The sequence below is a fragment of the Sebastes umbrosus genome, chromosome 3, assembly GCF_015220745.1.
Source record: "Sebastes umbrosus isolate fSebUmb1 chromosome 3, fSebUmb1.pri, whole genome shotgun sequence".
NCBI classification, from domain to species: Eukaryota; Metazoa; Chordata; class Actinopteri; order Perciformes; family Sebastidae; genus Sebastes; species Sebastes umbrosus.
This window is the reverse complement of record NC_051271.1, coordinates 25,472,267-25,485,963: the sequence shown is the minus strand read 5'-3', so window position 1 is coordinate 25,485,963 and position 13,697 is coordinate 25,472,267. Positions and strand designations below refer to the sequence as shown.

Genomic DNA, 13,697 nt, shown 5'->3' with positions numbered 1-13,697 from the left:
TATTATCAGCAAAATGTACTTAAAACATCAAAAGTAAAAGTACTAATTATGCAGACTGGCTCCTTTCACAGTGTTATATTTTTTTATAGAATATTATTCTATTTTTGTCACTAACACATGAAAGAGCATTTTTGATGTTGTACTTCCTCAATGTGGACACAATTGTAGATACTTTGTGTACTACTGAGTAGATTTGAAGTATAGTACTGCATCATATCATATAAGAATATCATGTGTTTTTTATGTAAAAGGAAATGTAGTGGAGTAGAAGTATAAATTGCCAGAAAGTGGAAAAAAATGGTCCTTAAGTAAGCCTACAGTACTTGAGTAAATGTACTTAGTTACATTCCATCACTGCTTTATAGTTACTTAAAACTAAAAACTAAAAACTGCAGAAGTAAACTAAAAATCCAAACCCTAAATATTAAAATCATTATGAAACGCTCTACTCGGTTGATATTATGACCTACATTTCCAAAAAAAGCGTCATAATGCTCTTATTTACTGCACAGCTTTGGTCACTTTGAGCACAAACATTGTCATTGAGGCCAGCTGGTCACCGGTGGGATGGACAGGATCGAGGTGTTTGGCTAGGATGGAGCGATGCGATGGCAGAAAACAAAGAAAGAGTGGAGCGAGTAGTCATTTGGCTGACGGGCTTGAGGCAATGAGCAATGCAAGGCCTGAGCCACTATGATCAGAGAGCATGCAGATGATAAGTCTATAAATAGAAACATGCAGCGGGAGGGACAAAGGCTATTTCCTTTCATATGATGCAAAAGGATGCTTGAATTGGGGGTTCTGTAATGAGCACTTTAGACTTGTTATCACTGCATGTTTTCCCATCCTGGCTCAATGACATAAAACACAGGAGCATGAGGACTACTTTAACCATATTATATATTAAATTACATCACAAGGTTAGATTGCTAAACACATAGCACCAGGAAGGTTTATGAGATGGTAATAGTTCACTCCAAAAACATTTAATTCATGCATGCTGCAAACACTACATGGACCATGAAACTGATATGAAGTTTAGGCAATGATCAGGCTTCTTTATGGCTGTTAATGCTCCTGCATTTGCAAAGGAAAGGTCCGTTTTTTTTCTGGGTTTGCAGACCAAAATGTGCACATGTCAATTTGACAGTTTCCATTTAAAAACATATTGTAAATGTGATACAGGCTGAAATCAAAAACGTTCAAGTAGATTAACATGAATTTTACAAAACCAGATGTTACTTTGCAAGTCTTTTGCATTCTGAATGAACAGAAGGTCTGAGTTTTTCCTGCTTAATCAGCATTCATTAACCACAATAACCTCTTTTTTTTTTAGAAAGATTCTTGGCTAAAGTTATCGCTGTAACTGAGATCATTGTCCAACCATAATACAGCAAATGCAGCTGCAAACAAAAAGCCACATCTTTCTAACGAAATCCAGTTCAGTAAGAGAGGAAACAGGACTTCTAATATGCAGGGTGAATAAATGCCAGAACCTCATAAATGATAAACACAAGATGATGAATGTTGGCTTACATAAAAAAGGGTAGAGGTCAAGTTTCTCACGGGCATTTGCTCGATTGCATTGACCTCAAAGGGAGGTCAAACAAACGCTCGCACAATAAAACCTGAATAGACAAACACCCCATGTGACTACATAAACTATTGGACTCCTGCATTCTGTACAAAGTTCAGTGGCATGAGTGACTCGACGTCACTGCATATGTGGGCATATGATAAGAAGTGTGCCAGTTGTATAACGTCTCTTTAATTAGCCCAATATAGTCATGAGGTGTAGCCCAAACATCAGGCTTTACCAGAGAAAATGCAGTGTGACTGGGTTATACTCTCACTATGACTGTACTGTTTCAAAAAAAGGATGCATTCAGGCTATTTTGGTCTCTTGTTTACTGTGTCTTCATATGACCATGAAGAACATACATGCAGGCAGGACAGGAAACGTTCTCCTGTGAAAAGCTATCAAACCCCCTCATAAATAAATCATGAAGCTTAAGGGGTGACACAAAAAAAAGCAAAAAAAAGATCTCCCCTACCCTGATTATATGTATTAAAATTGCATGGGAGGAGAGATCATTCATCAGCTCACTGGCGAGCAGCCGTGCCTCATAAGTGGGTATTAAAAGGACAAACAAAAGATAGCTAACGCAACATCCACTTGATCCTGCCTGCAACAACAAGAAAAAGTAATATTACACTAAACATGTGTTACCACTCCTTTCAGATGACACCGAAATTAAGTCATGCAAAACGAAGGCATCAGGCCAAACACAGGAAATAAAAGCTCTTGATACACGTACATTTATATACAGTTTCATTCGCAGCTGGATGTGGTTTCTGCATGGCTTCAGCTGGGTGAACCGAATATAGTCACAATTTCGGTAAATGTTAAAGAGGACCTATTATGCTCATTTTCAGGTGCATACTTGTATTTTGGGTTTCTACTAGAGCATGTTGACATGCTTTAATGTTCAAAAAATGCTTTATTTTTCTCATACCGGCTGTGCTGCACCACTTCTTTTCAGCCTCTGTCTGAAACGCTGTGTTTGAGCTCCTATGATAAATTAGCCTTTGTTTGACAGATAATTAACAAATATTTTTGTTATTTATCAAGCAAAAATGTCTAACATTTGCTGGCACCACCTTGATACATTTTAGGAGATGTTGGTTTAGTCTTTTTTTTAATTATTGTAAATTGAATGTCTTTGGTTTCTCACTGACAAAAACAGCAATTTGAAGACATCACTATGAACTCTGCTGAATTTTTATTTTATTTTATTACCATTTTTAAACCAAATAAACAATTAATTAATCAAAAAGTAATTGAGTCAAAAATAACTGATAGTTGCAACTCTAGCGTAGAGTAAAACTAGGTTTAAATTTTCTCAAAAAGTCATGAGCACCAAACTCATGCTCTACTTCTTCCTCATCTTTGAGCCGTTCCCCCTTTGCCTTCTTTAAGTGTTATATTGTTTTCTAATCTTTCAATCAGAGCGGTTCAGGGCCTGTCAGAAGAAAAAATGCTCCCAAGACTGAAAGGAAAACAAATGAGTCAACAAAGTGGTATATACAGGACATTTGGCGGCTGATCTTTAGATATGTGAAAAAGGGATAATTGGACATTAGGTTCAACTCCTCCTCCATGGTTCATTAAAAGAGACACATCGTGCTCATTTTCCAAGTTCATACTTGTATTTTGGGTTTCTACTAGAACATGTTGACATGCTTTAATGTTCAAAAAATGCTTTATTTTTCTCATACCGGCTGTGCTGCAGCACTTCTTTTCAGCCTCTGTATGAAACGCTGTGTTTGAGCTCCTATCCCCCTTGAATAGCACAGTCTGCTCTGCTTGGTCAGCTAGTCCACTTCTGTGATTGGTCAACCAAGCCAAACTCTTCGGACTCCGCTCCAGCTCCACTCTAACTAGCTTTGTTTGAGGGCGTGCCAAACTGTTACTCGGTGACTACACCACGTAACGGAAGACAAGGCTGGACTTCAAGGCGTTTCGGGAGCAGTGTTTCTGTGGGGAAGAGTAACTCTCTTTGGCGTGGACTTTGTAACTTTGCAGACCTTTTACATGCACAAATAACTATATAACACACTAAAGGAAAGGGAAAGCACAAAAGCATAATAGGTCTTCTTTAAATCATTCACAATCACCTGCAATCTTGGATGCCTTCAACAATATTTACATTTAGTTGCCAGTTCACACCGAGCTAAAACATATGCAATCTAATACAACAGCCTGCAATAAATCCTAATTTATGACATTTAGAATGTTCTGCTTTAGAGAGTTGTGGATTCAACTTTACTTTTACTTTTGGTGTTAAGAGTGAGAGGCATTTCTTATATTGCGTTCAACCAAATTATATCAATGAGGGTGGACAAAATATTAAAAACACCTTTGAGTACCACCAAAATGAAGTTTATTCAAGTGTGCTATTAGTATACTTCTTTTGAACTTAAAATAAGAGAGTATACTTTCAGAGATATACTTAACAAAAGTACACTCAAGTATACTTGGCTTATACTGACAAGTATGCAGAAAAGTCTAAGTATACTTGGCTCATTCTTAATCTTTTGATCAAGATATACTTAAGAAAAGTATAATTAAGTATTCTTGCCTTATCGGCCTACAGAAAAGAATACTTGGCTTGTAGTTGTACTTACTTTTTGAGAGAGTAGCCTAATAAAGTGTGTGAGTTTGTAAAAGTGTGTTTTGATATGAATTTAGTTCAATTCATCAAGTTTTTGGATTATCCATTCACCGTAGGGGCATGCGAGAACAACACATTTTGTTATTATTATTTTTATTTTTTAAATCTCATCACAAATCCTCAAGTCAAATAGCAAAAGGAGCAAGTCTCTTAATGAAATACATAAATCGTTGGCTAAGTACTATAAGTTAAAGTATAAAACGTATATTAGAGATGCTCACAAGTAATTTTTTGCAAGTCCAAGTCAAGTTTCAAGTCTTACACATGAGAGCAAATTAATTTCAGCGTCATGTAAATAAACTGGCAGCTGTGTGTACAGCATTCAGTCTTTTCACAATATGCAAATAAATGGATAAAGTAAGTTATATATGTTTCCATTTGTGTTTGTGTGGCTGCTAGTGGCAATCATGCACAGCTTTATACAGTTTAGGATTTTTTGTTGTTGTTTTGTTGACATGTAAAAAAAACTGACAGCAACAGTAATTTGTGTCGTCTGAAATCCTGTAAACTATGATGAAGTGTCTGCAGTAGAGGCCCCATGAGGATCCTGTGTGATACTTGTTTCCAAGAAACTACAAAACAAAGTTTGTGGCTCTGGTCCTCAAGGGCCTTTCCCTCATCATTCACACTATAAGTTACTTCCCTCATCATAACGCCTTTGTGATTTCTTTTGAATGTACTCCAACGATCTGAGGCATAAACATCTGGCCGCAAGCAATATATACTGCAGAGCAACCCACTTTTATACTGAGATATTCATAACTCTTCCACAGCTCTGGCAAAGTGACACTTTGCTCATGCCCACAATGCATTTTTTTCAACGCATTAACGCAACTTGTGTTTTTTAGGTTGTAGTGGGCTCATATGAAATCATATAAAACTATAAAACCTAAGGAATTCATTGGTACCAACCATGTCATACTAGCTTGTCGGGAAGGAGGTTAAATAACGCTCCAAACTCCAAAAAAAAAAAAAAATGACCATGTAATTTTACCCCTTATGAGGTTAAGTTATATCCTATAAGGTATACCTTTACATTATTTAATATGAAATTATATTAAAATATTTCCTTTTTATACAAAATAATTAAGCTGCCAAAAGTCCACGTAGCTACTTGGTTTATGAAGATATAATAGAAGAAAAGCGAGTATTATAAAGTACATTATGAGGAAGTACATCTTGCATCGCATGTGTGAAACAATCTGCCATATCATAGCTAGATTAAAAACCTGACGATCGAGGAGTACACAGAGGAACATGATTTGTTTTTGCAGATTACCTGTCTCATGCATTGCTGTCAGGATATAGTGACCGTTTTATAAAAATAACTTTTTTTAATCATATTTGCTCCATTTCTGCAGCTTTAAGAGAGTCGTCATTAATACATTCTGCTATTGTCAAACTGCTTTTCTAAATGAGGTGGATAATATTTAGACTTTTCAAGGGAAAATGTGTTTTTAACTTTTACGTATTATATTTTCCTCAAAAACATGCATATATAAAAACACTGCAGCTCAGACTGTTTACAACTTCAGGACTCACAAAGCCAATTTCAGTTTCTGCAGCCTCAAACGAGACTTTCATAATGACTTGGACAGGAAATGAGCAACACACACAAACACTGTGAGTGTCACACACACTATGGTCACACACACTCTTGTGGGGAAATAGCTGACAGTGTATAACAATAAAGCACTGTTGACTGAATGTCTATTGAATGTAGTTTAAATCCAAAAGCATACTTTTTGTTATCAAATCTGGCAACCAAAAACAACAAGTCAAGTTCAACTATGACACCACGCCCAGAATTCACCGCCAGCCAATCAGAGCCCGCTTGTCTTCACGTCGAACCAATCAGCTACGAGGTGGGCGGGCCACTCCGGCTGTTGCTAGGGTATGCCCCTGATGACTTTTACACCCCAGCCAATCAAATCACACCTTGTCGTTTTTCAGCCTTCTCATTGGTTAAAACAAACCCAGAAACCCCGCCTACGGGCTTTTCTCATTGGCCAGCTGTGCCATCACTCACTTCGCCCTGAGTTTTCAGTAAGGTGCTGTTGATACTCTTAGTTTGGAGACTCAGATCTGAATATAGCAGCAGCACACACATCGCTCTGAAAACAGTCTTTAAAACCTCCACTCCCTTTACTTCATGACTTGTACATTAGTGTAAATAGATACTTTCTATTTTTATATATAACAAGACAACAACAAGATGGAACTTAACTCTCTTTTAATTCTGCTGGAGGCTGCAGAGTACTTGGAGAGAAGAGACAGAGGTATTTAAGTTGATTAATGTTGTTATTATGGAGCATTTACTACAGACAGCTATGCTTTAACATGCTGTCATCATAATGTAAAGTTGTAACCCTGCCATAGTGCAGATATGATGTCACTTTATACAGACAATGGGTGCTAAACTGGACCTGTAGTATAAGCCTGCATGCTAGATAAAGAGTAGCTCTGTGTTATTATTACTATATTATATGATTTAAAGTGTTTATAAACTGTGTTTCTAATGCAGCTGTTGTGTTGTATCAGTATGTTAGCTCTTCTGAAATGGGTAAACAAGAGTGACATTGAGGATATGAGCCAGTATCATAATGACAGATAATAAAAGATCATGTTTTTACATTATAGACCTTGCTGAAGGCTATATATTGATATATTGGAAGTGATTGCATTGATGATCGATCATGCCTCTATAGCTATTTCATGTTACACAGATTGGCAGCCTTTTTTTTTATTTTTTTATTATTATTATTCTTGCAGCAGACACCACAATAACATGAATGTTTGTGTTGTTTTTCTCTCATATATATAGAGGCAGAGCACGGTTATGCATCTGTGTTACCATACATGAGCGACTTTTCCAGTAAGAAAACGAAAGCCTCGCCAATATCCAGAAAATCTCAGAACAATAGGTAAATAAAAAGTCTTTTTTTTTTGTATTTGTTTGTGCAAAAGTGGCAGCTTCTAGTGGAGCTGTTTTCATGCACAGTGCCTTCATGTCTCTGCTGCTGCTGCTGCTGTCTGGGCTGGGCTCTCTGTTTTGGTCTCTCCAATAAACACTGCCACGCGTACACTGTCAACTCTGCTGCTCTCTCTCTCTCTCCTCTCTCTCTCTCTGCTTCACACACTCTTTAACAGAGAAAACACACACCCAACATGCACATAACCCTGTCTCACACCAGGGCTATCATGCATTCACCAGTGTTTTGCATGTGTGTGTCTGATGTTATAAAGTCCTTTACATGTCAGTCAGGCCCATGTGTTATTGACTGCTTTTCATGGCCCCATTTATATGCTGTGACAGTCTCTGCAAACTAATATAGACCCTAGCTGCAAGGCCATAAAATATAGTTAATACATTTAAGTTTCAGTTTCAGTTCATCTTTGCTCTTTCTAGAACAGCTGCTTTAAAGGTCATTTAAAACCTCAGCATGGTTAATATTTAATCCACAACTCATAAAATCAAAAGGCCTGCTCAGTATTCTATATTATTTTCATTATTGGTTAATCTACCTATTATTTTCTCGATTATCTGATTAATTGATTAATGTTTTTGCCTATAAAATGTCAGAGAACAGTGAAAAATGCCCCATATAATTCCAGGTGACATCTTCAGATCTCTTGTTTTTTTTATCCAACCATCAATACAAAACCCAAAGAGATTCAATACTGTAACTTAGAGTTGCAATGATTAATCGATTAGTTATCAGCTATTAAATTAATCTCCCAACTATTTTGATAATCGATTAATTGGTTCGAGTCATTTTTTAAGAGAAAAAAAGTCAACAGAAAGTGAATTGACAGCAATTTTGACGCTCGTCTACTTAATTTGACGAACGTTTGCTGGTTTCAGCTGCTCAGATGTGAGGAGTTTTGCCGATTTTCTCAGTTTTGTATCGCGAATATTGAATATTTTTTTTGGTTTCGGGCTATTAGCTCAACAAAACAAGCACTTTTACGTTGTGCTCTCAGAACGCACAATAAGCCTTTTTCAATGCTTTCTTATATTTTAGAAACTACAGAATTAATCGTCTGAAAAAAATATCAAGAGTAGAGCTGCAATGATTAATCGATTAGTTGTCAACTATTAAATTAATCACCAACTATTCTTGTTAATAGTTTAATCGGTTTGAGTATTTTATTATGAAAAAAAAAGTAAAAATTCTCTGATTCTAGCTTCTTAAATGTGAATATTTTCTGGTTTCTTTACTCCTCTATGACAGTAAACTGAATATCTTTGAGTTGTGGACAAAACAAGACATTTGAGGACGACGTCTTGGGTTTTTTTTGGGAAACACTTTTCACCAATTTCTGACATTTTATAAACCAAACAGAGAAAATCATCGACAGAATAATCGAGGTGTCAGGTGGCGTCTTCAAATCCCTTGTTTTATCCAAACATCAATCCAAAACCCCAAAATATTCAATTTATTATCAACAAGCTAAAAACAACAACAACAACAACACTATGTTGGTCTGAAAGAGGGTTCAAATTGATTAGATTAAAGTGGGACACACCCTCATCAGGATCCCTTTCCTCTTGATTTATCACCCTGAATTTGGGTCTTCTACCTACAAGGCTACATGCAAAGTGTTGCAGTGTTATTTGACCCGGTGTGCAACAGTGGACTCTTTCATCTGTTAACAACCTGTCGTGTGTGTTTGGTGAAACTCTTCAGAAACATTTGCATGATGTGTCCAGTTTTATTCCCATGAACGCTAGCACATGCAGATCTGGTGAAAAAAAACAACTTTCCTGTTGGCTAATATTAGTTTAGGGAAGCGCAGTGAGCCTGGTTTCCTCAGTAGTGAGTCTGAAAGTTACATAATTGCACGTACAGCGTGTTAACATGTGGTATCACTATTGTAATTACACTCCTTTATACAGCGTTTGAATTTGTCAATTTGAAAGTGATATTTGTCACAAACAAGAATGCAGTCTCATGATCCACATTCCTCTGACATGGCCTCTGACAGAGTAGCACCATTGTGTACTTGTGTGTGTGTGTGAGGGTGTGTATGGGGATGTGGCAGGTGGGTGTGGTGGCTGAAACAGACACCTACACACACAGTAACACCAGCCCACCAGGCTTCATGCACCAGACCTGCTTTTACTTTATTTTTTCTTGTGACTGCTCTGTGGGCAAATTCCCCAACTCCCTTTATACTCTCCTACAGGTTTTTAAAGCATCAACAGGATGCAGCGGGTAGTGAAGTAAAACCCTGTTTCATGTTTGAACCGTATTTTCAGCGAAACAGAAGCTGGCTGTTGGTTAAAGATCACGATGCTTTGCTTTGTAGAACCAAAAACGGGCTGTTATATGGTTTGATATCATGAACAAATCTGCAAATTAAAACCGATCACATGTTTGTACAATATTCCGGGCATGTTGGGCGTCTATTTCTGCACACAGAAAGAAGAAACCCTGGTGGAGTTTCCTTTTTTTTTACTCGCAGACTGTTGTTAACTCAAAATGCTTCTAAAAAAAGAGCTGGAATTTTATCGCTGAGAGTTATCCTGCTTTACCTCTCTGTCACACTAGATATGAAATTAAAAATATAAATAGCGTAGATGACTTCTTCTTTTGAATGTGGGAAAACACACACAAGGTGCTTTGAGGACGAGCTTTGGCTGTTTTACATTCCATAAAAAGGTTGATATGAGGCTAATACGTAGGCCTTTGATCATCGGAGCCAAGTTTGTGACCTCAGAGCAGAGCGTCCTTTGTCCATGCCACACCATTCTTTTACATAACATGTAAAGGTGTGTGTAAACCTGCTGTTATTACAGGTCTGTGTGCATTCCCTTCCTCTGTATGACTTCCTGGTCGTGCCCTGTGCTTTGAATGGGGACGTTTCCCCAATTTGTGCAGGTTTGAATAGCACAACTTCCTCCACGGTGTCAGCCTTTTGGATCAGGTTATTAGCAGCAGTGAAACATCCTGTGCTCCTTATGGGAGGATTTTGTGCAGACGCCACATTATCGCAGTTGCACGGTCAACTATAACCCTTTTTGGTGCAGCGTGGTGGCCGTGCAGATGCCTCGGCCTCCCACAGCTGTGGGAACCACTGCTTCCCGAGCACAAGGGCCCTCAAACAGCAGAAAAATGTGAAAAGGCTTGTTGTCAGTCTGGCCCTTTTGTCGTCGCTGTTTTTGTTTTTATTGCCGTGGTATCCATGACGGCCTCGTGAACAGAGGGCCTGTTTCAGATGGACTGCAGTGCCCTCGCTGCTGCACATCACAACAGGGGCTCTCCTCGGAATAACCCACATGCTGAGGAATTTCTGCAGCGTCTCGGCCTCCAGACGTCTGAGTGTGTTTTTGTCCCATGTGCACGCTGCTTTTCAGCCAGCGTGCAGCAACAACAGCAGTGTGTGCATGCTGTTTGTATGCGTGTGAGACCGGGGAGGGGTCTCTCTCGCGCTTTCTCTCTCAGGGTCATTTTTGGCGCTCGGCTGCACACTCTCGGACAGATGTCACACAGACATGGAAAAAGATTTTAAAAACTAGACTCCATTTTTGCATTTCCAGAATGTGTGATCAAGCGTTTACATTGTTTTCTTAAGGCCTGTTTTGGAGTATTACAATACTATTGCTTAGGTAAACTTTATTGTAAAGCAACTCAAGCGTTCAAAAGGCCTGAAGCCTCCTGAAGGCAGAAAGAAAAGCAAAAGCAGAGACGAACAGACACCCGTCTTTGATGTCTTGACACATTTTTCCTCTCAGATCTGCTGTTACTCTGCATTTCCTTCCACACTTCTCGCTTTCATCTGTCTTACATTTAGATAAAAACATTTACTAACCAAGCGTCTAACCTTGGGATTATCAATCACATCGCATCCTAACTATCATGTCATGGGATTCGGGTGTGTTTAGCGTTTTGACAGTATTTCCTTGTCTTTTGTTCTTTCAGATCGTCGCACAACGAGCTGGAGAAACACAGGTAAGGTGACATCTGAGGTCACGTTTGTATGATTTGCATACGTGTCTTTGCCAAGCACCCTTGAGTCCCTGGCACGCGAAGTGTCTGCAGGTAGACGTCAAGATATTTTCCTCTCAGTCAAAAAGATCGGATCAGAGGTCATCTTCAAAGAGGTTTAATCGATTAATACCTCGTGTCTGAAAATGGATAATAAGCTTGTTTCAAAGAGCAGCTTCACGTTGATTAGATCTGTCTCCATTTCACGGATGAAACTCGTTACCTTGTATGGAAAGGGAATCCTGTCAGTAATGTGATAATCCCGCACAGGCTGATGCTGTGAACGGAGGCGGGGTGAATCTGGCTCTCGCCTGTCATTTTTCCAAATTGAGAAGCCTGCAAATGGCACACACACACACACACACACACACACACACACACACACGCACACACACACACGGTGATCCCGCTTTACTACCCCCAGCATGCATCTCACACATCTTTTCTTTTCCGCCCTTCGGGGTACAGCCATGGATGTATAAAGAGAACTTGATACAGCATTCTAGGTGGGCTCCTGTTCATTCCTATGAGAGTTGCTCAGTGACGCATGAAGCATAAATGGCTCGACTGCCATTTAAAGTACCCGGATCATCCGGCGATCTTTGGCATCCATTAGGCCTATAGAGCAGGCGCAGTAGCGTTTTCTTTAACTCCGCCTCCCAGCCTCGGTCTGGGTCTCATTCACATGAACAGAGGAAGGAAAATAACTCTGGACTCGGCTATTAGACGTGTCTTTCCCAATGTAAGTCTTTTTGGGCCCAATGGCATCACATGACGGACACGGAAGTTGTAGCGCCACCGTTTTGCCAGTACGAAAATTTGCTTCACAGTCCGACGCCCTTCCTGGAGGCTTGGGTACAGCACTCAGCTCGCATTGGTGTGATATCTGCGCTCATTAAAGGCACAGACGTCGTTTTTTTCTCTGTTTTGACTTCACCAAGAGGGGACTTGACAGATAAAAAGGGGTTTCTTGTCAAGAAACAAATCTCCTCTTTGATGCAACAAAGCTGAGCTGCTTTAGGGAAGACTGGGTGGTGGAAGAAGCGAAACTTTTTGTGCTTTTTTGCATCGAGGTCAACCAAAAGCTGATTCTTAAAAAAAAAAAACAGCCTGCCAGGGAGGATTTAGAAAACAGCTGATGTGACTATCAGCATGTGAGCAGAGGCTGAGTTGGGCGTGTTACGCTGCTGCATGTGCGTGACACACTGTCACCCACGTTGAGGGATTGGGGTTTGCCAGTCACATGTCTGGGAGAGTGAGTAATAGATGTGTGTAGAGCAGACTGGAGAAACAAGTGCAGACATATTCCTCCCTGACCTGAGAGAAGGAGAAGGCCCCGGCTGATCACACTGCAGGTGTTGAGACACATTAGTTACCTCATGTCCGACGACGGGTGTGGTTATGGTTACCAGTGAAGTGACGTCCAGTCAAACTGACAAACGCAATTGCCAGTAAAGACTTCCATAATCAGTTTAGTCACTTCCCTTGTCGTCACTACGGCCACAAGTTTAAAAAAAAGACGTTTTTTACTGTAATGGTAAAACATGTGAGTTCTCTCACTTATTCACTGATGATTTGGCCCTGATGTATATGATGAAATTGTGTTTTAATAGTCTGCAAGTCATATTTAAAAATACTTTCTTGCCGTTATCTTTCTTTCAGTTCATGACTGTTTGTGTTGAAAACATTCCCACTTACTTATTTGTAATGACACGCCCGGCTGTGACGACGTACCATTGTGATGCATCCTGATGCATCCCCAAATTATACGGTCATTACTCCAACATACAGGTGTTAAAGCTTGAAGCTGTGACTTCAAGCTGAAACACCCATCATCTACAGTGCATGTGTATGTAGTGCATCATACCTGCTATTAATCGGTCAGTCAATGGAAAATTAATCAACAGTGCTTTTGATGCTCATTTATTATCATTTATCAAGCAAAAATGACAAACATTTGCTGGTTTCAGCTGCTCAAATGCAAGGATTTTTGCAGATTTTTGCAGTTTTGTATCCCGTATATTGAATATCTTTTGGTTAATAATAATGGTTAGTTGCAGGCCTACAAGAGAGTTATTGAAAACTCATATATTATCAGTTCCAACCCTACTGGTGCGCTACTCAAAGGATTATTGTCACTGTCGTCGGTTGATCTCTGTTTCTGCTTCATAACAAAACCAAAAATCTTAAGCTGTCTTGTTCAACCAGTTTAATGAGTGCGCGACCAGTTTGCAGCATCCGCTCGGAGCTACAGACCTGTTTAGTCCCTGCAAGTCCCAGTATCGCTTCCAAAAGCTCGACCTCCATCACGCCCTCAGACACCACTCCGGGGAGGTGCTGCTGTTTGAGCTCTGACTCACTGTCTTTGTTTGGTCATGTGTCGGTGTGTTTGGCTCACGCTGGTGCAGCACAGAGCCGTCCTTGTACTGTATGTTCACGTGGTCGGCAAAGTAACCGATAAATGTCTGGT

At 39.4% G+C, this 13,697-nt stretch overlaps 1 protein-coding gene across 2 annotated transcripts in view; it reads left to right on the top strand.

Moving 5' to 3' along the window:
• The first annotated feature begins 6,302 nt into the window (after positions 1–6,302).
• The window catches only part of mxd4 (MAX dimerization protein 4), a 24,632-nt gene continuing 17,237 nt past the window's right edge, over positions 6,303–13,697 (top strand). Inside the window, exons 1-3 of one of the 2 annotated variants that reach the window (XM_037764600.1) lie at positions 6,304–6,514; positions 7,060–7,159; positions 11,162–11,191. In XM_037764600.1, coding sequence (XP_037620528.1) covers positions 6,451–6,514; positions 7,060–7,159; positions 11,162–11,191 — 194 coding nt within the window. In that variant the 5' untranslated portion in view covers positions 6,304–6,450. Of the gene's footprint in view, positions 6,515–7,059; positions 7,160–11,161; positions 11,192–13,697 lie in introns of both variants that reach the window. The other variant, XM_037764601.1, reaches the window with a different exon arrangement.